This window comes from Colletotrichum destructivum, chromosome 5 (genome assembly GCF_034447905.1).
Source record: "Colletotrichum destructivum chromosome 5, complete sequence".
Taxonomy (NCBI): Eukaryota; Fungi; Ascomycota; class Sordariomycetes; order Glomerellales; family Glomerellaceae; genus Colletotrichum; species Colletotrichum destructivum.
Genome location: NC_085900.1, coordinates 4344813 through 4372604, shown reverse-complemented (window position 1 = coordinate 4372604; position 27792 = coordinate 4344813). Strand labels below are relative to the sequence as shown.

Here is a 27792-nt window from a genome sequence, read left to right as displayed (position 1 = left end):
CATGGCCAGGTCGAGCTCTAGCCCAATGTCACCGAGCAGAGATTTAAGCATGTGCCTGGGTAGGCATAGGCCCTGATCTTCAGTTCATGTGAGGGAACTGCTGTATACGGATATCACGATCCACGAAAAGCATGACATATTGATTTTGACCCGGCATTTTAATACTGCACAACTCTACCCCGGATTTGCACAATTCCCGTTCATTAGAATGACGAGACATTGTGTCGCGATCAAAAAAAGAAAAGGCAAATGGCGGGGCAGCTGAGACGACGCGTGAGCGCCCACAGACTTTGTCCATTCCGAATAGCCGATAAAAGTACGTGCCGATGACAGCTTTTCTAGGCTCTGAAGTGGGCGACTTTGCATGCCAGTGCGGAGTGCCCCCAAGGTCTCTGCGGCAATGATGCATCATTCTCGCATTGCAAGAGCCCGCCTCCCCCCTCGACCGTTGATGACGCCAAGCTTGTGCGCCACGGGAGCCTTTGATTGGCTTACCGAGGTAGCACCCGCAGAAAAAGAAGCAAAGCTCCCCTCCATGCCTACCTACCAGGTAAGGTAGGTAGGTATTGTAAGTACCTACTGTTTTGTACAATTACCTCCATCGCACCTTTTTCCTCCTCTGTTTATCTTTCTCATCACTTTTTGTCTTGGACTTCCTAGCGATTTTCGGTTGCTCGTCTCCCATCCATCCAGTCTACCATCATCGATATCATCCGTCAAGTCTTTCCTGTGTCCTCGATCCCCTATCCATAACTTACCTAACCTGCCCACGCTTTCGTAGCGCAGCTAGGTACCGCCACTCCAACCGCACTGCAATCCTTCCAGGCTCTATCCACACCGAATACCCACTCGTCTTCCGATCTTGGCTCGTGGGTGGAGCTCTTGCCCGCCTTCGCCTTACCTCGCCCACCTGTACGCACAAGCAGCTGCAGGTAAACACAGTGGACCGCTGCACCTTACCATTGGCACCCTGAGTTTGCCCCGTTCTCTCGCCCGTCGCCCGCGTCCGCCACATAAAATGCGCGCTTGATCTCGCTGCTTTTCCGCACACTCCACGTCTCTTCTCACGACACACGATCTCTCAATTGACGAGTCGAGTATTATGGCCACAAGGGGACTCGCCCCGACACCACGGGCCAACAATGCCGGCGGTTTTGGTCTCTTCCGCACCGCCGTCCTGGGTCTTACAAAGGCCCTGACGCTGGGCGTGTCTTCCGTCGCCGCCGCGCCCCTACGCGCCGTATCCCATCCTGACAATGAGCCCGAAGCCGAAGGCAGTTCTTTTTGGCCCCTCATGGGCGCCTCCATCGCCCTCGTTCTCCTTGGAGGTGCTTTTGCCGGGTTGACCATCGCGTAAGCCTGCCTCACTTACATATTTTACATCCGGCTTGTCAATCCCCGTTTGCTAACTTTGGCTTCTAGCCTGATGGGACAAGACAGCATCTACCTCCAAGTCCTTGCCGGCGACCCCGACGAATCTCAGTCCAAGAACGCTAAGCGCGTCTACAATCTGCTCAAGAAGGGAAAGCATTGGGTTTTGGTGACTCTGCTCCTCTCCAATGTCATTGTGAACGAGTCTCTGCCCGTCGTACTGGATCGCTGTCTTGGTGGAGGTGTCGAGGCTGTTGTCGGCAGCACTGTGCTTATTGGTACGTGAGAGAAGAACCCATCGCATTTCTACATCGACTAACGCACTAGCACAGTCATCTTTGGCGAAGTTGTTCCTCAATCGGTCTGCGTTCGATACGGTCTTCAAATCGGTGGCTATATGTCCAAGCCGGTTCTACTGCTCATGTGGCTTATGGCGCCCATTGCTTGGCCTACGGCTAAGCTTCTCGACTGGGCGCTCGGCGAGGACCACGGCACCGTGTACAAAAAGAGCGGCTTGAAGACCCTGGTCACACTGCACAAGTCCCTCGGCGAAGTTGGTGAACGCCTGAACCAAGATGAGGTTACCATCATCAGTGCTGTCTTGGATTTGAAGGAGAAACCCGTCGAGAATGTCATGACTCCTATGGACGATGTCTTCATCATGGCCGAGGATACTGTTCTTGACGAGAAGACCATGGACCAGATTCTGTCCGAAGGCTACTCCCGTATTCCCATTCACGCAACCGGAAAACCGACCGACTTTGTCGGCATGCTCCTGGTCAAGATCCTCATCACGTACGACCCGGAAGATTGCTTGCAGGTGAAGGATTTCCCCCTGGCCACGCTGCCCGAGACCCGTCCTGAGACCAGCTGCCTGGATATTGTGAACTTTTTCCAGGAGGGCAAATCCCACATGGTGCTGGTTTCCGAATATCCTGGTGCTGATTACGGTGCCATTGGTGTTGTCACCCTCGAGGACGTTATTGAGGAACTTATTGGAGAGTGAGTTACATACCCTACCGTCTGACTACGAAACCGTTCTAACACACAGCAGGGAAATTATTGACGAGTCGGATGTCTACATTGACGTACACAAGGCCATTCGTCGCATGACTCCTGCTCCCAAAGCGAGAACTCCCAAGAGGGCTGGACAACCTTCCCCGAGGCCTATTCCCGAGGACGGCGATCTCATCCAGTTTGGCGAAGAATCGCATCCCCCGTATGAACGCAACGGATCCATCAGTGCTCTCAGCGATGCCCCGGAGAATCTTTCTAGTAGTGCGCCGAGGACGACGTTCTTGATGAGAAGGAGCTCTGCCGGTCCGGACGGGCGCATGACTTCTTCTACTGTTCCAGTCAAGGCCACGTTTGACGAGGCTAAGCAGCATCTCAAGCACCTTGGACCCTCCAATCGCGCTTCGAATCCCAAGAACACAAAGTCCACGACAGTCAAGATCAAGCCGGTTCCGACTGGTGTGCCTCTGTCCCAGATTCACAGCCCCTCTCCGGCTCTCCGCCCCGCCTCCGTGGCCGGTGACGTGAGCGAAGACAGGCTGGAAGATGAGACAGACGAACACACACCTCTCGTGCGTCCTATGCTCACCGGAAAGGGCGGTGTCCACGCGATCCGTAAGAGTTATGGCGGGGCGGGTAGGAGCGAGACCCAGGTCAGGCTCTCAAGTGGTGGTCACGATGCTGAAGATGGCAAGAATGCTCCTGACTTAAACGTGCCCCCGACCGTTCCCGAAAATGGTAGCTCCGAAGTGACGCGAACCGGCAATTCCGAAGCTGCCCGAGCAGACTTGACCATTATCGTCTCTCCCGGCCGGGCCAGCAGCGCGACAAGCGTGGCGAGCATCGTTGAAGAAGGATCTGCTACGCCCAAGCGCCGGCCTCTTGTTCGAAGCGGTAGCATCAGCGAGAATGTGGTTGAGACCAGCAGTGGTGTGCGGAAGATCATTATCCAGGCCGCTAGCTCGGATTCCGACGAGGCCGGATCTAAGGGGTCTTCGGGACAGCGGTCCCGGACGACGAGCCAGATCCGTGTGCAGTCTTCCGGTCACGATTCCGAAGGCGAAGAAAATGACGGCGATGGTGCGTCTAGCACTGCACAAAGCACCAACAACAGTCAACAAGCGAGTAAAAAGAAGAATAGGAGGAAGAAGAGGAAAAACAAATCTTAAGTGGATGTTGTAGGTTCTCATAGGCGGAGTGCGTCTGTATGATACCGGATAGTAAATTGAGCGCTTGCACGTTTTACCGCATCCGATATTGTATCATGTCCCACGAAGTGCCATCATGGGGACTAAAGGATGCAAGTGTATATGTATTCTATGTATTTTGCTAAATCTTTATGCGATAGGGACATTTTTCATATCCTAACCTCGTTTCGCCCATCTTTAATCGTACCAAATGGCGTTCATTCCGAACCCGGGCTCAGGAATACGCAATCTCGCCACTCGGCCGAGGAATTCGTCCTGCCAGCGGTAAATCTCGATCCAACCCTCCTGGTCGTCGGTGATGGCAAGCCACTCGTCGCTCCAGTCGCACGGGCTGACGGCGTTGCTGTGGCCTCCACTGGTAGGCGTGGGATTTAAGCAGATCTGCCTCTCAATATGGCCGTTTTCGTCGAGCCTGAAGGCGGCGATGTAGCCCGTGACGTCGAAGCTGTTGGAACGAGCCGTGGCGAAGAGATACTTGCCACTATGGGAGAGGACGCAGACGTCAGAGCGGTACATCTTGGTCTTGGCGCCGGGGATGCCTGGCGGGATGAGCGGGAAGGAGCGATTGGTGTAGACGGGAAGGCGGGTGGAGGGGTCGACGACGTATTCGGAGAGACGGTTTCCGGCCTCCATGAGGGCGTAGAGATACTTTCCCGTGGGATGGATGGCGACCCAGCGTGGGTGGTCGCCCGGGTCGGGGGCGTCGACGGAGCCTACGAGGTCAAGCTCGGGGGCGTCCGGGGACCGCTTCTTGTGGACCCAGAGCTTGTTGGCGGTGAGATCGGCTGAGTAGAGGTAGGTCTCGGTCGGGTCGAAGACCATGCCGTGGATGCCCGAGTTGGGGTCGTAAGGGTAGTTCTGGACGTTGGTGCGGAGGCCGCCGGTGGGGGAGACGGCGAAGATGTTGCCGTGGGAGGCGTGCTTGTAGAATGGGTTGCAGTAGACGGCGTAGGGGGGTTTCTGGGCTGCAAGGAGGAAGATTGCACGGGTGTTTGTCGTCGAGAGGGCGGCGTTTGCTGGGTGAGGAGTGTTGTTGTTTTAGTCGAGATACTACGAGGGGAGTAATGCCATGCGAACGGATACGAATGGGTGTCCTGGAGCATGCATGAGGCAGGAGGGGGGAAACCTACGATCATGGGTCATATCGTGAGATGCCTCGTGAACGATCTCGGTCGGGCTCTTGACGGCAAAGCTGGACCACTTCTTCATGGCGGCGCCGTAGAGGTTTTTCTTATCGTGCTGTCAAGTCGTGACCTCGTGTAAGCCAATTGATTCCTCCCGGCCCAGAGCATAATCATTTCAACTGCCAAACTCCCAAGGTCGCATCATCATCTTACGCTAAAGGTCATCCACGAGATGGGCTCGTCCTTGGGAATCTCGGTGCGCTTGACGAGCTCGAGGGTGAGCTTCTCGTCGTCGAAGGCGACGGTGAAGATGGCGCCCGGCGGGGTCCAGGTCCCGATCATGAGGTGGTGGACAGGCATCTTGGACGTCGTCGAGAAGAGCCTGGCTGTAGAGGGTGTCGTCTTGAGGGTTGCGAGGAGGCGAATCGGTCGCGGCAGCATGGACCAGGCGGAAATTGCTTCGCAGCGAGGAACGGAGTGTTGCGAAGACGTCCGTCGGAGAAGCTGAGACCGAAAGTTGCGTCAAAGTCGGAAGAGTCGCGCCGAGGTTCACTGGGCTTCTAGGTTTGCAACCCCGAGTTGTCACTGAGAGAAAGTCACGATGCCTGCAGCTTATAAGACCAGGGCGAGAATCATGTGAAAGGGAAGAAAGAGGGGAAAGATTTGAAAGACAGCAAGAAATCCAGGCGAAGGTGTAAGTATGAGAAGATGTATGTACCTTGCATCATGGGGGGGGGGGAGGAGGGAGCTATTGCTGCTGCCCCTCGTTGAACCCCGGAACGACGAGGGGCACGGTGCATGGAGAAGGGAATGGACCCGCTTTTTGATAGCTCCAATGTGGAGCCGCCGCAATTTTGGAGGGGCCGTTCGGGAGATGTGGGCGGTAATTGGGCAGAGAGGGACGATTGTTTTCCGGCAGAGTGTTCTTCCCCCGCGTTTAGCACCTCTTCTCTTCTTTCCCTCCTATCGGGGGAACTATGATTTCACGGGGCTCGGACGATGGAGTATATATCCAGCGCCGGTCTCTCACGATTGATCTCAGCAAAAGTGGATTGTCGGTTTAGCTCGTACGACACCTACGGTCAGTGAGTGGGACGCTTGTCTCGGTCCCCGCGCTGACTGCCGGATCTTCGATCCCGAGTCGAGTCGGCGGCGCTTCGAAAACCGGAGAGGACGCTTGCCCCTGGCCCGGGCGCCGGCCGACAATGACACGAACCTCGGCGATTCCTTTTCTACTCACTGCCCGCGGCAACGAGATTTCGGCTGCTCGATAGCCACGATCGCGACTGGCCAATCAGCCAGCGCGGTTCGCCCGAATGGAGGGGCGTTCGGGGCTGTCAGACTCAGCCCGCCCCGGCACCCCGGCTGTCAAACTACTCAGGCTTCCGGGGCTAACCCGGTCATGTGGATGCAGCCTCTTTCCCAAACCCGTCGTTTTCCCCCACCACAGTGTTCTCTGCTATCGCGTCCTGCCTCGGCCTTTATCCACTGAGCAAGTAACTCGTTTTGGCGACGGCTTCATGCCAGGCTTTGGTTCCAGCTACGGGCCAAGCGCTGAGAGGCAAACGGTGGACCCTACCATACTCCGAAGACGAGCGAGCACCAAAGTGATAAAGGCCACGTTTAGAAGGGGCCCTGGGAAGCTGATGCCAATGTAGAAATCATTAAGGACACATACGTCGTAGAAACAGTCCAAGAGTTCATCAAGGCTCCTTGGTCTCGCCGTATTACTTGGAGTATTCCTTCGCGAAGCCTCACATCTTCGACGTGACCGTCCCCTGCTAATTTCGATAGTCCAGCCGTGTTAGCCCATCTTCTGGTAGCATGCTCAGTTGTCCCGGATCACCTGAGTGAGAAGCTTCAGGTGCTCAGTATGCTGTCTGTACCACACGGGCGTGTGAGCTGATGGGCAGGTACCTCCTTGTTGGTGACATTATTCGAACCGGCTGGAAGGAAAGTCTCGACATAACAACCGGTGTAGAAACGGCCTGTTTTCGTCATCTCGCCCCCTTGTCTCAGCGATGTTTGGCACAAACTTTTTAGGCTGAAATCTGTTTGACTGATTTTCGATTGAAGCCCTGAGCGGGAAGTTGGACATGTGACTTGGTTCAGACCGCTGCCTTCATTGAATGGTGATATAAGTCGTCGAAAGAGAGCCTTTGGGGAACTCAAAATAGATATCTCCCACGGTGACCGTCTCCCCATTTACCTCTTCCCAAGGCACCGCCCGCATAGCAACATGTTGTAAGTAGCCAAGACCGGCTGGAGCAATCCTCGGGTTACACTATGTTGAACGGGGCCGAGAAGAGGGCAATGTATGCCAGGTTCAACGGGAACGTTGAAAACGGTGGCGGCATCCCTCTCAGATTATACAACTCTTCGAGAGATGAGAGAGGATGGGCTTCTATTACTACTGATACAACACGAAACGGAGGAGTGATTAACTTCCGCATCCTACAACGGCCTTACACGCCCTTCGACTGGCACCCTGTTAGCTCGTATCGGAAGCGGACGACAAGTGCTCATAAAGCCTGCTGAAGGCCGACGCTTGTCCCAACAACTGCCTGGGCTCGCCGAACTCGACCACCGCACCGGCATCGACCACCGCGACCCGGTCGAAATCCAAGATCGACTCGAGCTTATGTGCAATGACGATGACGGTCCAGTTCCGGAACCACGTCCGGATTATCTCGTCGACGATCCGGCTCGACTCTTCGTTTAGACTGTGGCGCATGTAAGTAAGTAAGCAAGCCAGCCTCCGTTTGACAAGGAGACGCCGGCATGGACTTACCTGCTGGTGATCTCGTCCAAAATCAGTACCTTTCCCTTTCTCAGCATTGCCCTCGCGAGGACCAGTAACTGCGCCTCGCCCTGGGAAAAGAACTTGTCGTCAATGACCACGTCAAGACCTCCTCGCTCCTCGATCTTATCCCGGAGCCGTATTTTCTCAAGGACTTTCTCGATTTCTGGGTCCGTGGCGGTCCCAGTGGGGTCGATATTCAAGCGGACTGACCCATCAAAGATGTACGACTCTTGTGGCACGGCGACAAGCTTGCGGCGGACGTATTCGTGGGGGAGGGTGGAGACGTCGACGCCATCGATGGTGATGGAGCCGGAATCCAGGTCCATCATGCGGAGGAGACAGAGGATGAGAGAGCTTTTTCCGCTGTGACGGACGTCAGATGCCTTTACCGGATTATTTTGTAGAGTAGAAAGGGATAGCTTACCCGCCTGTTCGCCCGCATATGGCGACCTTTTGTCCTGGCTGGATCGATAAGTTGACCCCTTTAAGAATGGGGCCAGATGAACTGTTTTATCATTTAGTCCCCTTCTTGTCTAAACACGAACCGCTTTCCGGACTCACGAATATGACGCCGTTGCACCACGAAATTTGACCGCCCCTTGGCTGGGCCACTCCTCTTCCGGCTCAGTGAGACAGTTATCGGAATCTCCTTCAGGTCTCGTAGTCAAAGCAAAGTTTCTCACCCGCGCAACCGCGCCGAGTGACACCTCCAACATGACCCATGACGTGATGATCGCCTTTACCGTGCCGCTGAAAGACAAGACATTGGTCAGCGCAATGCCAACAAACCCAGGCCCAATCTGCTCTCGCAGGGTCGTGACCAGCACAATCAATACGAGCGCGATGACCGCGATGACCATATCCACGGAGAATGTCAGCCAACGCTGGAGACAAGTGAGTAGATAACTGGGCCGCTGAGAATTATCCAGGCGGTGCATGTTCGTCTTCTCAAAGTCATCTTCCCACTTAAACGCCCTGATGGTTGCCAGACCTTCAAGTGTCTCAATCAACTGGGAGTAGAGCGGGGCCTTGTACTCGATGTCAAGGAGACGCATCTGGCGTGAGGTACGGAGGTAGAAATGCTGAAGGGCGTAGAAGAAGGGGATGAGGAGGGGAAGAATAATGGCCATATAGCGGGAAGAGACGGAGATCATTACAAATCGGGCCACGCCAAAGGCTACGCCTGGATGGGACCGGCGTTAGACGGACAGGAGTCTGCTGTGAGAGGGGCGGAAATACGAACCTATGGCTAGACCAAGCGCGGCGGCTGGTAGTTCCATATCGATCAGTTGGAGGTCCTGGCTGAATCTATTGACTGTGATACCACTATCAACTAAACTGTGAAACGATGTTGGCGCACTGGAATCATTAGTTGTGACCAATGAGCTGGAGAGTAACTCTGTAGCTTACTGAGACGTTGTGTCCAGCAACACGCTGTGGAAATAAACGCCGGACTTGTTGATGATGACGATGAAGAGTTGCCTAGCATGAGCGGTCAGAGATGGAGGCAGAGATACAAGTCAATCTCTAGACCTACCACATGCCAAACAGGACGGATACCACAGATCCGACCCCAAGAGCTGCATACACACCAAGCCATTTGCCAAGGTCTTGATTGGGTCTCGTCTCATTCGATTCCGCCCACCACTTGAGCCAAATCTCTGCAATTATCCCATATTAGCCTAGGAATTAATTGCAGTAATAGAGGACTGGCGCAAACTGTACCTGGGAAAGAATCGCAAAAGGCAAACACAAACATGGCACTAGCGAAGGCCGACAAGCTGAACCATCCGGCTGCCTTCGCATAGAAGCTGTACATCCCCCAGTCGCCAAGCTGGCGCGTGGAGTCCGTCTGGTCCTCGAGCATGCCCAATACTATGGCTGGTGGTTTGTCGATGTGGTTTCCTGCTCGAGGGGATGCAGCTTTCGAAAACTCGGCTGAATTGGATATTCTCTTCCGATAATTTTGGCCCTTGACAGGCTTAGCAGCTGTTTCGTTGTCTATGATCCGGCCATTCTCACCGAGGACAACGACTTCATCGGCGAATGGTATTCGACGCGCTGCGCACCAAGGGTCAGAAGAACGACGAGACAAAGTAAAAATATCAAAGAACATACAATCAGAGGATGCTAGGACAACTGTCGTGTCAGTATTCCTAAGCAAGCCGTCCCGACCGAAAAGACTTTTGAAGATGATGTCTTCAGTGGCCGAATCTAACCCGCTGAATACATCATCAATAAGCAACACCTCGCTCCTTGCATACAAAGCTCGCGCAATAGCCTGGAAGTTTGTCAGGTTTGGAAACAGCATAGACTAAAGGAAGACATACCAAACGATGTTTCTGTCCGCCACTCATGGAAATTCCCTTAGTTCCAGCCATAGTGTTCTCTCCGTTTGGCCAGCTAGAGATATCTTGCTCCAAAGCACAGGCTCTGATGATTGTCTGATACCATGACGGGTCAAAGGGGGTATGGCCGACGATGATACTCCGTATCGTATCATTTGGTATCCACGCAGTTTGACCACAGTATGCGATGCCAGAGAAGTTGGTGTGGATTGTCCCCTTGAATGATGAAAGTTCGCCGAGGAGAGCCTTGAGAAGAGTCGACTTTCCGCACCCAACAGGCCCCAGAACCAAGGTAAAGGCCCCTCGCTTGATGTTCCAGTTGTCGATGTCGATGACAGTGTTGGAATCATTTGACCACGAGAACGATCCTTGAATGGAAGCGATGATGTTTGCAGCTAGATTGAAGCCAGCAGAGTTGTTGTTATGAATCTCCAAGGGCTCGAGATTTTCCAATGGCACGATGTTTCCTTCGGTGCTCCGAGGACCTAGTTCCCCTATGGAGATTTTGTCATCTCCTTTGTACCTGTTGCCTGTCGTGATTCTGTTGTCGGCTCGCTCCTTTCCGTTCAAGAAGTCTTGTATTCTCTGGAAAGAAGCAATGGCAGCTGCGAGGATAGGCAACCCCATGACAATGCCCACTAGAGGTTGGTTCACCAAAATCAGGAGAGAGTACGCCGTGAAGGCCTTTTGAATCGTCAGAGTGTTATCACTTCCAGCAGCTGTGCCCACGAAAGTACTAAAAGTAAGAATCGGGGACCAAATTGGGGTACAGATCACTTAAATCTATCATCAGCGATTTCCAAGCAAACTCAAGGATTATACTAACAAAACATCATAGAGACGCCAAGCAAGATCCTAAATCTTCTCGACACCTTGAGCTCTGCATCACGGAGCTTCTGGATGACAGAGAAAGCCGCATCGTTGAGGCCAGAGACTTTGAGCCATTTTATGTTTCCCAATGTCTTAGAGGTCGTCGAAACCCGGTCTTGTGAAGCCTTGATCCATTCTGCTGACGCTTTGCCGGTCGGAACGGCAAGAAAAGCCGTGGCGATGAGAACAACTGCTCAGGATGTTAGCCCACTTGCGTTGCCCAGAGGCCCCAAAGAACAGAAGAAAGAATTGGCAGACCAAAAACGAAGGCAACCGGCATAGCACAGGCAGCGCCGAGCTGCCTATAGATCAAGTATATTCCAATCCCAATTTCCAAGAGCCCTCCCCAAATCTCATGCAGTTGAGTGATACCCTGACTGATGGTCTCGGTGTCGGTCCCAACCAGTGTCAAAGCACCCGATGGACTGACATTCGGCGAAGTCAAATCAAGTCTCAGCGATTTTCTGTAAACAAGTGCCGTTGTACTGCCCCTCGTCACCGAGGCCGCACGTTGATTATGCCAGTCATACTGACCCGTTGAAACCTGCGAACCGTGTGTTTAGCGCTCGTGATTGAAGGGTCTCCGGAGCGGCCAAAAGCCTAGAACAATGACAATGAGGGAAGCGAGAACGAAAGAGGCTAGAACCCACAGCAATGCCCGTGTAGACGATGGCGTAGGCCCCTATCAAGCCGAAACCACGGTTGTTGAAAGGCTGCACCTGCGGCTGGCTGGCCAGGCGGATAGCCTCGTCTATGAGAAATGGTTGGGCGTAGTTGAAGGCGATCTGGAAGAGTTTCGGGACGATGGCGGCAGACACGGGGCCCGCAAATGCACGGAGCCAGGTACTGAACAAAGTACCGGGGACGGTCTTGTTCGGGACTTTTGATTAATTGCAAGATAAATTAGTCCGCGGGACAAAGTGTTTTAGCTGCGGGAGGGCAGGAGGTTCGTTCTCTACCTTTGTCCCACGCGTCGGCGAGTTTGTTGTATAGAGGCCCCGAGGCTAGCTTCGGGTCCAGTGGGTAGAGGTCATCTAACCGAAGAATGTTTCTATATCCGTTAACGAAGAGCGACGTCAGCCAGAAGAAGACGGATCTATTGAAGGTGCCACTAGTGACCTCCTTGGAGTATCCTTTGTGTTGCGGGACCAGGATACGCCGCTTCTCTGTTGATTCTAGAAGAATCATGACAGCCCTCAACGCCAAGGTGCATGTGAAGACGGCGGGGATGGTCTGGTGGGGTCCAATCATCCACAAGGTGCGAGCACGGGCGGTGTCCAGCAGGACTGACACGAAGAGGTAGGTCGAGAGGATGAATGACGGCCTCACAGACCGTTCATGTGACAGCCACGACAGCAAAGCCAACCCGAGCGAGGCAACGAGAGTGAGCACAGCGGCTGGAATGGTCGCACGCGTGTGGAGGATGGCGCCACGGGGCGTGGTAGTCCAAAGTACGAGAAGCGCAGCATTGAGGACAACCAGACAGATGAATGCACACTTTCGGCACGTCAGCCCATTGTAGCATTGACGCAAGTTTGCCACAACTAACAGCTTTGATATAGCGCAGGGTACTGGCGACGACCTTGACATCGGACCTTGCCAGGCGTATGGCACAGGTGGGGAGCACAAGCAGGAGAAGGGAGTGCAGGGGAACCGCAAGTACGGCTTCTTCGAACAGTAGCGTAAAGTCGAAGCCGCCCCGGCACGACTCTCCGGCCCACGGGCCGAGCGAGTCGTCCATTCCGGGAGGGCAAGCCGGCGGTGGGACCCACATGGTCGAGCGGGGACCGGACCTCTTGTCTGTCGCTGATAGTGTTTCAAGATGCAGAGCGTGAGGCAATTTTAATCAAATGGTATACTCCAAACAAAACGTGGACCGAATGTAACGTCTTTTGACTTGGTTCTGTCAAAATCACAAGGTTGAGAAACTTGCGGATAGAATTGCAAAGTGCTTTCGCGGCACGCTTGCACTTATAAGCATGACTTGGAAATGTGCAGTGCTGACTGCGAAGAAAATGGAACGGCGTGAAAACCCTCCGCACTGCCAGTGCCATTCGCGTCTAGGCGGTCGTAACTTGGAGATGCCAACCTTAGGCAGGACATCCGAGTAGACGAGTTAGTTGGTAGTGCCAATCGGATTGACGGCGCTCCCAGTCTCGGGGTGCGGCACAGCAGATCGATCCCAGGCACAGCCACCCTGTGAAATGCCTAAAGCGGATTCGGTCTCATCTGCGACTGATGGACCAGATGACAGTCCATGTTAACAAGGTGTGGTGGAGAACTGGGAGTCCGGTTACCGGTCAGTCGACAGAGAAGGGACGGAATCCGGATCGGCCCAAGGCAACAACCTGCAGCAGTCTTGCTGTTGTGCATCGGACGACTCAACCTCCGCGCTGCGATCCGATGCAATAGGCACCAGAGCCTGGAGGAGAGTTAAATGTGCAGGCGCACCGACAACAGAACAGTCTAGATAGGTTGGAGGCCGACGGGCGCATCGCGTCTGACCGTGGAACCGTCTGAGTCGGAGAGTTCACGCCGATGAGATGACTGATGACTCCAATGACACTTGAGATGACTGTGGTCAGTGCCGTGTGAGGTAGCTATGAGTGGTAATGTAGTATGAGAGTTGATGTGCCGTGTAGTGTACTGAGGTAGATTATCCACTAGGTACTCCGTAAGCGGGGAGGGGTACCGACCGAGGTACACTGCTGCATCATCGTTCCGTCTGAAGTCGGTCGATTGTGTCTATCGTTGCTAAATGTAGACTTGCACGATTCAAAGCAAAACAGGCGTGTGTGTGGGATGGAGTCATTTGGAATACCGTCCGTCTGGTACGCTGTGCCTACTGTGGCACTCAACGCACAGATACTGGTGGTGTTCTCATGCCCGAGTGCGGGTGACATACAGATGGGAGGGAAGACCTGACCAAATCTGAAATGCGGACTCGTCATCGCCCACGTGATTTGAACGTACTTTGTTGATGCAAAAAGGAAAAGAGTGAGCAGCTACGTGATTTGGATTTGGATTTGGATTTGGATTTGGATTTGGAGTGGACTTGCCAAGACGGGAAGCCTATGGATCCCCCCCCCAGGCTCTCCTTTCAGTCGGGTCAGTCTCGACCGTCCTCTCGTAGTCCATCTGCTCCTCTCGCACTTGCCAGTTGTCACGACTCACAGACTGACCAGACTGACCCAAAGTCGGCATGGAAGGAAGGAAAATATGGATCAATGGGGCAGAAGGATGGGCCCTCCTTCCGCCGAAGTAATGCGACTGGCTTGTCTCGTGGGGAAAAAGCAATGCACCATCCGCTATCCTCCATCTCCCAACTTCTGTGACACTGTCTGATTTTCTGGCTCGCCGATCATCGCTCTCCCGCCTCCTTTCTCCATGATTCCCATCCCAAACAGGATCACAGCACATCCGTTCATCCCCTGATTCTCCTCGCCAAAATGCTTGGCTTTTACTGTAATTCTGAACCCCGGGGCCAGCCCCAGTGATCTCCGGCTGTGGTCGCCTGAGATTCCGAGGTTTGGAGGGAAGGCCTTGATCTCCGAACTTCAGGATCAAGATATTTCTGAGACTCGGGAGTCAAGGTCAGAATAATCGCCAGCACTGAGCAGATCTCTGGTCTTATTAACCCTGCTCTGTTATTGACACCTTCAGCCACACCACGCGACGATCATCGTCCAACTGTGTTAATCTGCTCGAGACGAAGAAACTTGGCAATCCGATGCACCAGTTGAAACGCCGCCCAATTCTCTTGACCTTGACTCTCGAGCCACTGCCTTGCCAGGGATTGCCGACTTCCAACGTCGCCTTATGTTCTAGCCCTCAGCATTTATTGTATGAATGCATGGGTACGGATGGGAACGGACGGGATGGAAAGGGACGGAATGGCGCAGCTGCCGCAACCCGCGGCCCAACTCCTAAACAAACAAGCATTACCTCAGTCGAAAAAGCCTCCGAGTTAATCTCAAAAATGATGCCGCGAGCACATGGAATTAAGCAAGGGATGTAACCATTTCGATAAGGACATGAAGTTACGGCTCACTATTCAAGCTCGCGGGGAGCCTCTTGCCTGCAAGCCCTATTGTGGCCATCATTGCCGCCGACCTAGCAAAAAGGTCGTAGGTTCCTGTAAATCATGCAAATACTGTCTTCTAGAGCACTAGTTTGTGCTGCAGCACCCATTAGCCCGGTTCTGATTTACAGGATATGTCCCTGCTTGCCAGGAAACAGCTCACGGGGCATCGTCGCATTCCTGAGCTTTAGACTTTGTCGCTCCGGCCATGCTCATCTTCTCAAACACCATCCCGGCTCAGGACAGGCAGGCTGGCTACCCAGTCCAGCACGACAGGAGCCAACGCGAGGTCGACAAAGACCAAGAAGACGCGTTCGCGACTCGAGCTAGGCGCTTTCGCTGGTCGTGTTTCATCCCAGGTTTGACAACCTGTCCTCCGATCAAGCCGCCCGACCCCTCCATGGCTGTTCCACCAACGCTCAAGGAACACGACCCAGGGACGACCTTGGGTTTCGTGTCCCAGCGCAGAACCATCGTTGATTTGTTGTGTGTAAGTGGCTGCGACGGCGTCTAACTGCCTCCCCAACAATCCACCAACGCTGGAGCCGGAACCCGTTTCCACCTCCGCTAGCCTCAAGTCCTCAGCGCCGAGGAACAGACTCTGGAATCCGCCACGGCGGAGCTGTTCTGAATCACCATCCGTCTGATCACCAGTCGCCCTACATGGTCTTCGCCGGCACCATCAACCGCAAACGCACGGTAGCGACGCCCATCATCAATCGGCTACACACACCTGGTTTCCCTGACGTTTGCCTTCTTTTTTCTTATTTTTGGGACCTCGACTCCGCATTCCCCGGCTCACGGCTGCTCCGAAGTTTGGCACGACACGGGCCTTCGTCGTGATGCTTCGCTCACACCTCTTCCCATTTCCCATCACGCCTCTTTTCTCAAACCAAGGTCCCTACTCCCCTGGATCCACCAGGCCTGCACTGCCCTTGCGATGGATCGCAGTCTGTGACATGGCTGACATAGTGGTATTGGGCGAGAGATAGTGTTCGCCTCATATGTTTGACAAGACGTCTCGATTTCTTGGCATTGTGACCTCATCATGGCAATATGCGCATGCTTAACCTGCGGCAGCTTGTTCCGAAGGATCTGGATCCGAATGGCACTCACTCTAGGCTGATAGTCTATATCAACCCAGCCGGACCTGTCCCTTCTTTCGTTCTCTTCCCTCGAAGCTTTCAAGTCTTCAACAATACTTTGAATCTGGTTCAGTTCCTTCACTTTGGCTGGTCCATTCGTTCCTTGAGTGTCTTTTTCTTTCTCATATTCTCCCATTCCCTCCGGTTCTGTGAACCCGTCCCTTAGTTGTCGTATTTCGTCATCGTTTTCATTTCCACACTTCACCTCTTTGACTAGAGACTTTCAAGAACTCCTTCCAAGATGAAGAGCTCCATTCTCCTTTCGATTGCGGCCATCGCTGCCCAGGTTATTGCCCTCCCTACCCATAATGAGCGATCCGTGTCGCTTCCTATCAGGGACATGAACCTCGCGCCGCAAGCCGACGTCAGACCCAAGCTTCGTCGTGGCAAGAATAAGAACGACCAGCAGGAAGAGCAAGGTATGTGCCAAACTCGTCCAACCCTTAGTTACATCTTGACTGACTTCTATCACCAGCCGAAGCTGCCGAGGGTGCTCAGGATGACGCTAAGGATGCCGCCGAGGGTACTGCCGAGAACGGCGCCGCCAAGAAGAAGGACAAGGCAGGCGACGCCGCCGCCGGCGGGGCCGGCAACGCGGCCGGTGGCGGAGCTGCCGGTGGTGGAGCGGCCAACAACGGAACCGCCGACGCCGGCGGCGAGGGCAAAAAGAACAAGAAGGATAAGGGCAAAAAGAACAAGGGTAAGGATAAGGAGGCCAAGGCCCAGGGCAAGAAGAAGAAGGAGGCCGCAGAGGCCGGCAAGAAGAACAAGGGCAAGAAGAACAACGGTGGAGGCGGCGCCGCCAACAACGGTACCGCCAACGCTGCCGATGGCGCGGCGGCCGGCAATGAAAATGCAGACAAGGGAAAGAACGCCAAGGATGAGGGCAAGAAGAACGACGAAGCCAAGAAGAACAAGGGCGCCGGCGAGGGCGCGGTTGCGGGTGTGGGTGGCGCTGCGAAAAACGGAACCGCGGACGCTGGTGGCAACGCCGGCAAGAATAACGGCAAGAACAACGACAAGGACGGCAAGAAGAACGACGGAAAGAAGAACAATGGTGATGCCGCCGAGGGTGGCGCGGCTGCCGGAGGCAAAGCTGCGGACAAGAACAACGAGAACAACAACGCTCAGCAAAACAACGGAAAGAAGAACAATGCCGGCGGCGAGGGAGGCGCGGCTGCTGAGGGTAAGGGTGCAGACAAGAACAACGAGAACAACAACGCTCAGCAGGACAACGGAAAGAAGAACAATGCCGGCGGCGAGGGAGGCGCGGCTGCCGGGGGTAAGGCTGCGGAGGAGAACAAAAACAACGCTCAGCAGGACGGCAACAACATTCTCTCTACCATCCTTGAGAGTGTAAGTACTCACCTCGGTCGTTGTATCGAAAGATGATGCTAATCAAGAAATAGATCACTGGTGGCGGTGCTGGTGGCGGTGGTGGCAAGGCGGCTGAGGGCGAGCAACAGCAGAACAACCCTCTCTCATTGCTCACCGGCCTTACCGGACGTGACGAGGAGTCGGCTGATGCGGAGTAAACTGGAGCGGGCGCTTCTGTCTGGTTCTTGGTGCCTGCGCCGAAGGATCGGGGGCCGAGTCAGTTTCGAATAGGGGATACCTAGCGAGCCCGGCGGGCTCGATAACCGAAGTCAATCAATTACGCTAGATCAATTGCTTGCCAAATGTGTTATCGATATGTCTCGAATACGGCCAAATGAAGAGTGGGAAACAATGATTGCTTCGCGGTGTGCGCGCAGCTCAGCTGGCTAGATTTCACTTGAAATCTGAGTAAAGCAGCTCCCATCTCATCGTTTGTCCAATTGCTTTAGACGAAAGGGTTTTTTTTATAGGGGGGGGGGGGGGGGGGGTGAGGAGGGACGGGAGTGTGTTCTTGGCACAGGCTTGCCGCGAGGTCCTGCCACTCTTAGGACGAAAGTATCAGGGATATAAAAATCACGCCCTTTTGGGAAATATGGTCCTTACTCTATAGGACAATTTGGGTGAAAAGGTGCGCTCTGCAATATGAGACCAAGAGGAGCAGCTATCGTCGTCGGGGGCTTACATAGATTTGTGTCGCGAAAAAAAACGACGCTGTTAATTCTATTCAGTGATTAACGCCTTATATATCTCCTCGTGACAATTTGTGATATCTTGAGAGCGAGCATCGAAGCCAAATGAGTGCTCCCAGCAAATCTTGGTGCGAAGGATGGAGAGAGAATGTGTGTGTGTGTTTGTGTGTGTTGCGCGCGAAGAAATGTGCCATGGACTTTCGACGGTGAAGCACGTCAAGTCCAGCTTAGTGGACTCGGAGTGCTGGTGACAGCAGCAGGGGCATATCCAGGGAAGGCCGGGGTCTCAGCTCCGGAGCCGGCACGTTCCCACCAGCACGTGAGGGCAATGATTGGCAGGCGATAAGGCACATATTAAACATGGCCGGGCCCCCCAAGGCGAACCCCTGGCCAATCTTTTAAAGTGCCTACCTAGGTACCTACTATGTAGTGCAATAGCTCTCCGCACCTCCACCGCCGAAGCAACCTCCTCTCTCGACCAACAGACGGCAAGACAACCACGCGCGTCTCCGTTAAACCTATTGAGTGTGGTCCTGACGTGTCTTGGCCTGGACGGTTCGCTTGTCCGAGGAAGGGACTTGGTCCGGCTTGTCTCTGGGACGAACGAGTCGTTTCCCCCCTTCCCCTGGTCGAAGCGGGTTGCTAATCGCAATTACAGTATCTTGAATGGGTTCAGTCAAAAGGCAAAGTTTCTCCTTGACTTTTGTTGACATTTCCTTGCTCTTTACTCTGTACGCATCATCTCACTCGTCTCGGTTTGTCTTCCCCACCGGAACTAGACACCAGCTGGGCGACCCTCCCGCTCTCACAGGAAACCCCTTCACCTTCCCAATCGAGCGTGGACCAGCCAATACATGGCCGCGCCGGGGGGGTTGTGTGGCGGCCGGGCAGTTGGCTAAGCTGCTTATGTAGCCGTGTCGTTGCCGATGCCGTGGCCAAGGACTGTCAGAGATCACAACGTGCCTGGCATCGAAGCCTCTAAGAGGTCAATTGATACGACCAAAATGTCAACCCCTGTCCATCAATTGATAGAAAGGCACTTTTCGTTCCGTCCAGTGAGGAACGGGTATCTATCATTGCTGCAAGAAACCATCGGAGCTGGCCGGCACCCCCCTCTTCTTGTTCTTCCTACACCCAATCTCGATTATGTTTGTCGAAGATTGTCCACACGCAGATGCACACGCACGGCCATGCTCACATGCAACGAGGCAGCTCCCGAGATGCAAGGGCGGAATGGATCACTGGGTCCCGACGATGTGTGCAGCTTCTCTTGGCGTTCGACTCGGCAAGATACGACCCTGGCCAGGGGAAACGCGGATGACCGCAAGCTGATAGTTCGACCATACTACAAATAGTGGCAGTGGCCCCGCGATGGGGAAAAATGCTTAGGGATCCTCTCTTCCTTGCTCCAGGACGCCGATCTAGAGGAAGAGCTTCGCTGTCTTTTTCTCGTAATCCCATTCTGTCGGTGCTTGCGCGCGTTGTGCATACCTCGGCTTCAGGTCTTTCCCTCTGTTGAGTCGACGCACCTGTCAAGATGAAGGTCGCATCCCTCCTCCTTTCCGCCGCTGGCGCTGCCTCGGCCCTTACCATTGCCGAAATCAACGGTAACAAGTTCCTCTCCCCCTTTAAGGACCAGGCCGTGACCAACGTCACCGGCCTTGTTATCGCAAAGGGCCCCAGTGGGATTTGGATCCGCTCGACGACGCCCGACGACGACGATGCTACCTCGGAGGCTGTTTACGTCTACGGCAGCTCTGTGGGCGCGAACCTCGCAGTGGGTGATCTCATCACTTTGGGCGGAAAGATCCAGGAATACAGGTAGGACAATCGACTGGTACTGTGTCAGAGGGCTTCGACTAATGCAAACCCAGATCCGCGGCGAACTACATCTACCTCACAGAGCTCAGCTCCCCCAGCAACGTTGTCGTCGTATCCAAGGGCAACGAAGTCGTCCCGCTCGTTATTGGCCTTGACACGTTGGCTCCTCCGACCGAGCAGTACACCAGTCTCGACGGCGGCGACATCTACGCTGTGCCCAACGCCGTAGCCAACATTTCCACGGAGAACCCCGTCCTCAACCCCGCGCTCTATGGCCTGGACTTCTGGGAGTCCCTGAGCGGTGAGCTTGTCACCGTCAAGAACCCCGTCGCCGTCACTCGCCCCAATCAGTACGGTGACACCTGGGTCGTCGGAGACTGGCCCACCACCGGTCGCAACTCGCACGGCGGCATCACCATGTCTGACAAGGGTAAGCCCAACTCACACACGGCTCGTTCCCTTCCTCGCCCGAAAGCGAATCACTAATATGCCCAAGACTCCAATCCCGAGGCCATTGTTATCGGATCTCCCCTGGATGGCACCAAGAATCCCGAGTCCAAGATGGGCGACCAGCTCGCCGAGATCACCGGCGTCGTGACCTACGCTTTCGGTTTCTATCGCATCCTGCCCCTGACCGCCATCACCATCGCCAAGAATGCCACCAACGATGCCCCTGCCACCTCGCTCGTCAGCCGCGGCGACTGCAGGGGCATCACCGTCGGCGACTACAACGTCGAGAACCTTTCGCCCTCCTCGTCCCACCTCCCCGCCATCGCCGCACACATCGTTGACTATATGAAGACCCCCGATCTTATCTTCATACAGGAGGTCCAAGATAACAACGGCGCGACCAACAACGGCGTGGTCTCTTCCAACATCACCCTCTCTACCCTCGCCGCCGAGATCGAGACCCGCTCCGGCGCCGTCTACGACTTCGTCGTCATCGACCCCATCGACGGCAAGGACGGCGGCCAGCCCGGAGGCAACATCCGCGTCGCCTACCTCTACCGGCCCGACGTCGTCGAGCTGTGGAAGCCCAACCCCGGCGGCAGTCTCGACGCCAACGAGGTCCTCCCCGGCCCCGCTCTTAAGTACAACCCCGGCCGCATCGCCCCCGCTAGTACTGCCTGGGACGCCAGCCGCAAGCCTCTCGTCGCTGCCTGGCGCGCGGTCAAGGGGCCTCAGAACAAGATCTTCTTCACCGTTAACGTCCACTTCGCCTCCAAGGGTGGCTCCTCGTCTCTGCATGGTGACCTCCGTCCCCCCGTCAACGGCGTTGTGAACCCGCGCATTGAACAGGCCGAGATCACCGGTGTATGTCTCCTCCCCCTCTCCCTCCCTTTAATTCCCGGACTTCCGTCTCATGAACCTCGACTGACCGTGCATCAACAGTCCTTCATCGCCGAGATTCTCGCCGCGGACCCCAGCGCTCGCATCATCGCAGCCGGCGACTTCAACGAGTTCGCCTTTGTCCAGCCCCTCAAGACCTTCACCGCCACGTCCGGCCTCATTGACCTCGACGAGGCCGTCGGCATCCCTGTCGAGGAGCGCTACACGTACGTCTTCGACATGAACGACCAGGAGCTCGACCACATGTTTGTCAGCCCCGCCCTCGCGGCCAAGAATGGCACCGCGTACGAGCACATCCACGTCAACTCGTGGGAGCTGTACGACGAGCTCGTCAGCGACCACGACCCTTCCGTTGCGCGTTTCAACGTCTGCGGATGCTAGACGCTCACAACATGAAAGAAAAAAAATGGAGAGGAAGCTAAAGGGATATAAATATCGGACTCCTTTTTGTTGCCCGTTTCTTGTACATGTAGAAAAAGACGTTGACGAGATACGAGATTAATGTTAATTGTTGCATGGTCTATCTATCGATGGATTGCTTGTCCTTCGCCTACAAATGCAGGGCCCTACGCCGTCAAGAAAGGAGCATTGGAATCCGGCTGTCATCCGATCTTCCCCTCGACGGGTCGTCGTCGTCGTAACAAGCGCAGAACCTAAAATGTGAGCATGGAGATGAGATGAGACATCTGAACTTCGTGATGCAGCAAATGTTCAAGGCTCGACATTCACAAACTGACTGACGTCTGTCTGTCTGCCTGTCTGCGCTCCTCCGCTCCTTGCCATTTCGTTTCGAGTACTTGTGTCGGGCCGAAGTTCGACATCCTCGCCGTTAACACCACCTTCCATCCTGCCGAGTCCGCCACCGCCATTAACCATGTCGTAGACGCCAGCCCCTTTGTCTAGGAGGCACCAGCGGCTTCTGCCGACCAAGTCGACAAGTCCAAATAGATGATGGTTCCCCCTTGATTGCTCACACGGTCCTTTTCCGCCCAGGCCAACCATGATCTGTGGGCGATGGAGGCTTGCTTACAGGACGGTGCACCATCCACCACTGCCTGACCTGTCCAAAGGCGGTCGGTCGGCCTCTCTTTCACAGAAAACATGGAAAAGCAGATAAAAAGTAAAATAAATAGCAAGGCGAAAGAGAGAAAAACCGCAAAAAGATTCCGAAACCGAGAATCGAACTCGGGGCTATGCCTCACACTCTCAGGGATGAGAGGGCATCATGTTGGCCACTACACCATATCGGATGTTGTTGATAATCTCCTAGTCTTTTGAATATAAGTACCTACAGCCGCAAAGTCCACTGTGGATACCGGCCGTACGAGAGCCGACAGGCCGGCGCGCCCTCAGACGGCTTCCCCATTCCTTCCGACGATTGGCCATCGGTGTGGGGATGTCACGGTCCTGTCCCTCCGAAGATTTGCAGGGAATTGCATCAATCATGAATTTGTTATCGGCGCAGTCTCACCTCAATTCGGATGAGCGTGACCTGGGATTTCCTTTTATTATTGGAGTTGGCCACGAAGCCGTGTCTGCTTACAGTATCTGCTCTTGGTCGGAAGACCAGAGCGTGCCTTGGCAGGCCTGCTATTCTCATCACCTTATCTATGTTCCGAATCCTGTCAGCCACGACGGGCTGTTTTATCGGCTATGATAAAGCAGTTCTGGACGTTAGCGAGAAAACCCCGGCGTTGGGAGAAGACTTGTGAGGCTGAAGTAGCAGTTACGTATTAATATCGGAGGCACTGGCTGGGCACCGCTGGCACTAGGCCACGAATATCCTTGCGATAGCAACAGTGATGGACGAGGCGAACCTCCTCTCTCTTCACAAAGCAAGCAAAGAACGATGTGGATATTAAGTCCGACGAGAATCCTCTTCGGACCAAAAGCCTTCTTGTTTAATTCTGACATACAACTCCTCGCCCCATTTCCTCAGGCAAACCCGAAGCCCTGCGCATTTTCCAACGCCATGGCAAGCCTCTCTCTCAGAACGTCCTTGTCTTTGTACTCGGGCAGCAAAAGCGTGCCGTAACATGTGTATGCAGTAGGCAGATGCCCTCCCTCGCCTTCCTCTTCGCCATTTCTCTGTACGACGAACTGCAGATTCTTCATGCCTCCAACGGGCACACGATCCGAGGCCGTCACGAACTCCAAAAGGCGTCTCTTCATCTTCTCGTCGTAGCGCTTAACTATCGACCAAAAGTCTCGGACGCCACGGTGACTGGCGTCCCAGCCGACGTATCTCGTGTACCTGCGGAGCTCAGATATATCGATCTCTTGCACACCCTCAACGAGTGATTGGAGGAGGGGAGGCGTCAGAAGTCGAAGTGCCTTGGGATGTAGGCACGCCCGGAATCCGCGCTCGAACGCTTCGTATTGCGGGCGAACGGAAATATCCGTGAGGTACTTGATGTAATCGCTCACGTACGCGTTCCTGTTTTCGTTGGTCACGAGCGGCGCGTCCTCGGGATTCTCATCTACCGGCGACTTGCCCCCCGTGGCCTCGAACTGTGGCCAACTGCGAGCTTGGTCATTCATTTCGCGAGAAATCGGCTGGCCAAACATCGAAACCGAGAATTCGTATGTTCGTGCAAAAACGTCTTCCACCAAACCCTGCCTCTCATCCCATTCGAGAAGGGTTGTCAATCCCATGGCGAGGTCTGGCCACCCGTCGGCGATGTGATGCAACTCGTTCACGGGCTCGCCTAGGAGTTTGCGGTAAAGTGCTTTCGGGAAAGTTATGGGCAGCGTCAGGCCATTGTAGACAGCTAGTGACACCAGAAGTCCAAGGATTTCGAACTTCCATGCCGGTACGACGGATCCAGGAACAAACCAAGCCATACGAGTTCGGTCATCCACCGTGAAAGCGCCATAGTCCGGATTGAGGCACTCGGCAACGGCGAGTCGGAAAAATTCCTGTTGAACTCCACCGGAATCGAATCCTTCTTCTCCGGCATCTTCACCGAGGTGGATTTTCAGGGGTCTGTGCAGTTCTCGATCCTCCCGTTGCCAAAGCTGATCGAATGCATCCCTTATGACGTTCTTGCGGCTGATATCGAGAATCAAATACTTTGAAGAAGCCGTTTTCAGAAGATCCTGCAGAACAAGCTTGTGATGGGGATTGGTGATTAGACCTCCAGGGGCAACGATCGCTTTCATCCGCGTCTGAAGAGAGCTGGATTCCTCGTAGCTCCGACTCATCTTCGAGAAGTTGACAGATCTGAAATATGAAACCAGAGTAGATGGATCGAAAATGAACGGGAAGTCGAGCAGATGCTTCTTCTGCCTGGAAGAGATATGGGTGAGCCAGGCGACTGGCATGTTAATCGAGTCCAGCCTTTCTGCAAAGTAGTCCACGCGGAACTGGACATCTCCCAGAAGCAGGTCTTGTCGTTTCTCGTCTAAGGCAAGTTAGGGAAATATTCCGAGAAGAGGGGGATACCTTGTATACGTACACATGGCAGCAATCAACGACAAAGCTCCGCCAAATGAGCCATCGCATGAGATTTCAGGCTGGCCATCCCACTCTTGAAGCATGACAGTCTTGGCCCAGTCTAGAAGCAGAGTCGAGACCCTTGATTCATGACCAGCTGTTTGAAGCTGCCCCAGTTCAGGATTCGAAGACGAGTACGAGTTGAGAAGGTCCAGCTGGGATATGAGGGGCCGAAGGGCATCCAACTCTTGATCGTTGTCCTCGACGTCATCGTCTTGCGCGGCCATGTCTGCAAAGCACTTCCGCGCAGAAATGGCTGCAAAAAGACGTCTCGCAAGCCTGAGGGCCAAATCGTTTGAGAAAGCGTCATCATATAAAAGACACAACCAAGCAGGCTGTCGCGCCAGAGCTCCGCTTCCTGCCAGAACTAGACCATTTGAGCGGATCCGTGACATGTCAAACAATATCCTAGAGTCCGTTATCAACGGTGCCGCCGCTACCAATGCGTGGAGGCATATTGAGAGCAGACGGCCGGCCTCCTGATTGGCAAGAGGCCGATCAGTTCGGCGAAAGACTTTAGTAGCGGGAGAGCGTAGCGACTGGAGTGAGTTGGGTGCGCCAAAGAGACTACCAGCAGCCATCCACAAACTGTGGAAAACGAGACTGGGAGCCACTCGTGTAAGCCTCAGCATGCAGTACCAGATTGTGTGAGAATCGAGCAATTCGTCGTCCTTGACAAAGGACGAGACCAAAGTGGCAGGGTCGCTCAAAATGTTAAACAGGCTTTGCTCAATGAACAGCTTCCACTGTCTCCGAAGTCGCTTGGGGTAAGTGTTTCGAGGATTATGTTTCCGTCGCATCTTTGGGGCCTGGTCCTTGAGCCCGGAGTACGTGCTGGTGATTATTGGAGGATCAAAAAGGTGAGATTCCGAGGTGCCGTCGTCCTGCAGAATGTCACACACGAGGTCAACGATTTCGATGTTGAGATAAGTGAGTGATTGGGGAAGCATGTTGTCGGTAATTGATACGTCAACCGGCTCGTCGCTCTGTTTGAAAACGATTGTTGGTTGGTCTGCTTGCGCACACCGAGCTTCTGGTGTGGCTTCTTGTGGATGAGGAGCCTCTGCGGGGGATCTAACGTTGCGAGGACTTGTCTTGAGTTGCGATTCTGGCTCCTGAACAATCGTCACGGAGTGATTTTGTGGGGGCACATTGTCAAAAAACGAGGGCGTCGAGGGTATCTCTGGGATGGCGTAAGGATTAACGTGTGATGTTTTGGACGGCCTCGGCGGCTTTTCGTGGGACGCTCTGGGAGAAGCCAGCCCTGAGGTGACGTCCTCGGATAAGGATGACGCTGGGTATGGCTCGATGGAAAGCTTTCGAGTTGGCTTCGAGTTGGCCCTCACCCTAGCGCTTGAGCTTCTCTTGGGCTTGCTGGGTCGCGAGTTGGACATGGTTGAATTCGAACCGTGTAGCTTTTGGGAAGCTTGGCCCAAAACAGCGTCCGGCCCTTGGTCTGTTGTCGGCTGGGGTAGGTCGCTCGAGGGCTTGTCGGCATATACGATGGGAGGTATTGGCTGCATAGGTGTCGACTGACCTGACGGCTTCTGCGATCTTTGGGCGTCGTCCTTCGAGGGACTTTGCGCCGCATCAGCCTCTAGAGCGGCAACCTTCTCCGACATGGCCTCCAGGCCTGCCGGAGTAAGCCATTCCAGCATTTTGAAGGCAACAGTTCCAAAGACGTTGGCAGCAAACGAGCGATAGTCCTTGCTGACGGGCCGTTCGGCCATCTTGAAGGGAACTTTAGCGGCGCCGGTCATCGAATCGAAATGGGATCGCTCCTTCGAGGAAGAGGCTGGTTGACGCCCCGTATCCTTGACATCTGGGGTGGCCTTTTGGGACTTGCTGTCATCACCGTTTGGCATGGCAGCCGAGCTCGATTTACGCCGTCTTGTATCCTTTGGTATAACGGAGCGCTTCGAGAAGGGATCGTTAAAAGCCGGCACAGCGGGGTTCGGTGAGAATATGAGCGAGCCCAGCGCGGCCGGGGCATCTTTCGGGGGCTTGAGGTAAGGACAGAGCCCAGTCTCCGGGTTGTCTTGACTAGCGAGATAAACAGCCAGGGTCCTTGCGCTCGTAGTGTTGTATCTTCGTATTGGCGCCTTGCCGGCGAGGCGCTTGCGACAGGAGAAACAGGTCGAGGTCGTACATGCCTTGGAATCGCATCCATATCGCAGCTGAAGGATGTATCTGAGGGGAGGCAAGTCAGCATTGATTACTCCAGACGGAAGATGACCAGGTCTATCAGGGACGCACATCTCGACAAGGATTTGAAAGTTGTGACGGCGACTGGCACGGTGGATGGCGTAGACACGCTTCGGGTTCTCGATGGTCTGGACCATATCCTTCAGTTCGGGCGGCGCATCGGGAGGCAGGCGTGCAAACGGCGCGTCCTCCCAAAGGGCAGCCAGAAAATCAGCGTCTAGGCTGGTCTCGGGCTGCGATCCCTTCTCAGGGCGGCGGGTATCTCGAGTCATGTCATTCGGATCGCAGGCGTTCTGGGGGTATATGATGTTCAAGTTGGAAAGCTCCTTCGTTTATGAGAGAAGTAAATGCGGCAGGGAGCGGCCAGTGAGGACGGCAGACGGAATAAACAGGGTGAAGTTGGAGTCGCAGGGACCGCTTGTCGTTAAGATGTAGTGGTACAGAAGATATTACAACCACCAGGCGACAGCCGGGGCGAGGCAGAGAAACGTTGAAGATGAATGAATAGTCTTGTCCCGGCTGACGGGTGGATAGGCAGGGTAGATAGGTAGGGGAAGAAGGCAAGTGGATTACGGGCACTACGTACGCATCAGCAGCAGGCTCGTCCGGGATGGAGGAGGAACTGGGGCACCGACGCACCGTACTACTACGCCACGAAGCTCGGCGATAACACCGTGCGATTAGAACAGTGAAGGGCACGGCTTCCAGGGGGGTCCTTCTGGAAGAGTGGATCCGGAAGGACGGGAGCAGGCAATCAGAACATGGGAACATTCCGCAGAGGGTCCGAATTTACACTCGTAACATGCGAATTCCAGACCGAGTTCAGCGACGGGGTGGCCAAGAGGGGAGAGGCCGGCGAACGGTGAACCAGGGTGTTTTCTGACATCAGC

General features: G+C 54.5%; 7 protein-coding genes across 7 annotated transcripts; 4 read left to right on the top strand and 3 right to left on the bottom strand.

Moving 5' to 3' along the window:
• Window positions 1-1064: 1064 nt before the first annotated feature.
• Window positions 1065-3679, top strand: CDEST_08867 (Putative ancient domain protein family). Its single transcript, XM_062925026.1, has 4 exons — window positions 1065-1353; window positions 1423-1649; window positions 1704-2373; window positions 2426-3679. Exons 1-4 carry the CDS (start codon window positions 1103-1105, stop codon window positions 3552-3554), a joined length of 2277 nt encoding a protein of 758 aa, XP_062781077.1. The 5' UTR covers window positions 1065-1102; the 3' UTR covers window positions 3555-3679.
• A 1-nt stretch (window position 3680) lies between these two features.
• Window positions 3681-5435, bottom strand: CDEST_08866 (Putative WD40/YVTN repeat-like-containing domain superfamily, lactonase, 7-bladed beta propeller). The gene is made up of 3 exons (XM_062925025.1): window positions 4931-5435; window positions 4724-4832; window positions 3681-4609 (listed from the first exon to the last, which is right to left on the bottom strand). The coding sequence occupies exons 1-3, from the start codon at window positions 5156-5158 to the stop codon at window positions 3771-3773; spliced, it is 1176 nt and encodes a 391-aa protein (XP_062781076.1). The 5' UTR covers window positions 5159-5435; the 3' UTR covers window positions 3681-3770.
• A 1681-nt stretch (window positions 5436-7116) lies between these two features.
• CDEST_08865 (Putative AAA+ ATPase domain, ABC transporter type 1, transmembrane domain-containing protein) lies at window positions 7117-12972 on the bottom strand. Its single transcript, XM_062925024.1, has 14 exons — window positions 12288-12972; window positions 11698-12235; window positions 11389-11618; window positions 10997-11282; window positions 10695-10928; window positions 9851-10644; window positions 9246-9801; window positions 9058-9181; window positions 8931-9002; window positions 8764-8879; window positions 8082-8703; window positions 7945-8025; window positions 7509-7883; window positions 7117-7440 (listed from the first exon to the last, which is right to left on the bottom strand). Exons 1-14 carry the CDS (start codon window positions 12510-12512, stop codon window positions 7209-7211), a joined length of 4485 nt encoding a protein of 1494 aa, XP_062781075.1. The 5' UTR covers window positions 12513-12972; the 3' UTR covers window positions 7117-7208.
• A 1090-nt stretch (window positions 12973-14062) lies between these two features.
• Window positions 14063-17738, top strand: CDEST_08863 (uncharacterized protein). Its single transcript, XM_062925022.1, has 3 exons — window positions 14063-16383; window positions 16440-17320; window positions 17374-17738. The coding sequence occupies exons 1-3, from the start codon at window positions 16206-16208 to the stop codon at window positions 17497-17499; spliced, it is 1185 nt and encodes a 394-aa protein (XP_062781073.1). The 5' UTR covers window positions 14063-16205; the 3' UTR covers window positions 17500-17738.
• Window positions 15028-15450, top strand: CDEST_08864 (uncharacterized protein; the record flags this gene model as incomplete). The annotated part of the gene is made up of 2 exons (XM_062925023.1): window positions 15028-15309; window positions 15391-15450. 2 exons carry the CDS (start codon window positions 15028-15030, stop codon window positions 15448-15450), a joined length of 342 nt encoding a protein of 113 aa, XP_062781074.1.
• A 1581-nt stretch (window positions 17739-19319) lies between the features above and the next one.
• On the top strand, window positions 19320-21718 carry CDEST_08862 (Putative Endonuclease/exonuclease/phosphatase superfamily). Its single transcript, XM_062925021.1, has 4 exons — window positions 19320-19851; window positions 19905-20281; window positions 20348-21165; window positions 21244-21718. Exons 1-4 carry the CDS (start codon window positions 19568-19570, stop codon window positions 21580-21582), a joined length of 1818 nt encoding a protein of 605 aa, XP_062781072.1. The 5' UTR covers window positions 19320-19567; the 3' UTR covers window positions 21583-21718.
• Window positions 21719-22942: 1224 nt separating this feature from the next.
• Window positions 22943-27454, bottom strand: CDEST_08861 (Putative ubiquitin- ligase E3A zinc-binding protein). The gene is made up of 3 exons (XM_062925020.1): window positions 26954-27454; window positions 24660-26887; window positions 22943-24605 (listed from the first exon to the last, which is right to left on the bottom strand). The coding sequence occupies exons 1-3, from the start codon at window positions 27172-27174 to the stop codon at window positions 23137-23139; spliced, it is 3918 nt and encodes a 1305-aa protein (XP_062781071.1). The 5' UTR covers window positions 27175-27454; the 3' UTR covers window positions 22943-23136.
• Between the last annotated feature and the right edge of the window lie 338 nt (window positions 27455-27792).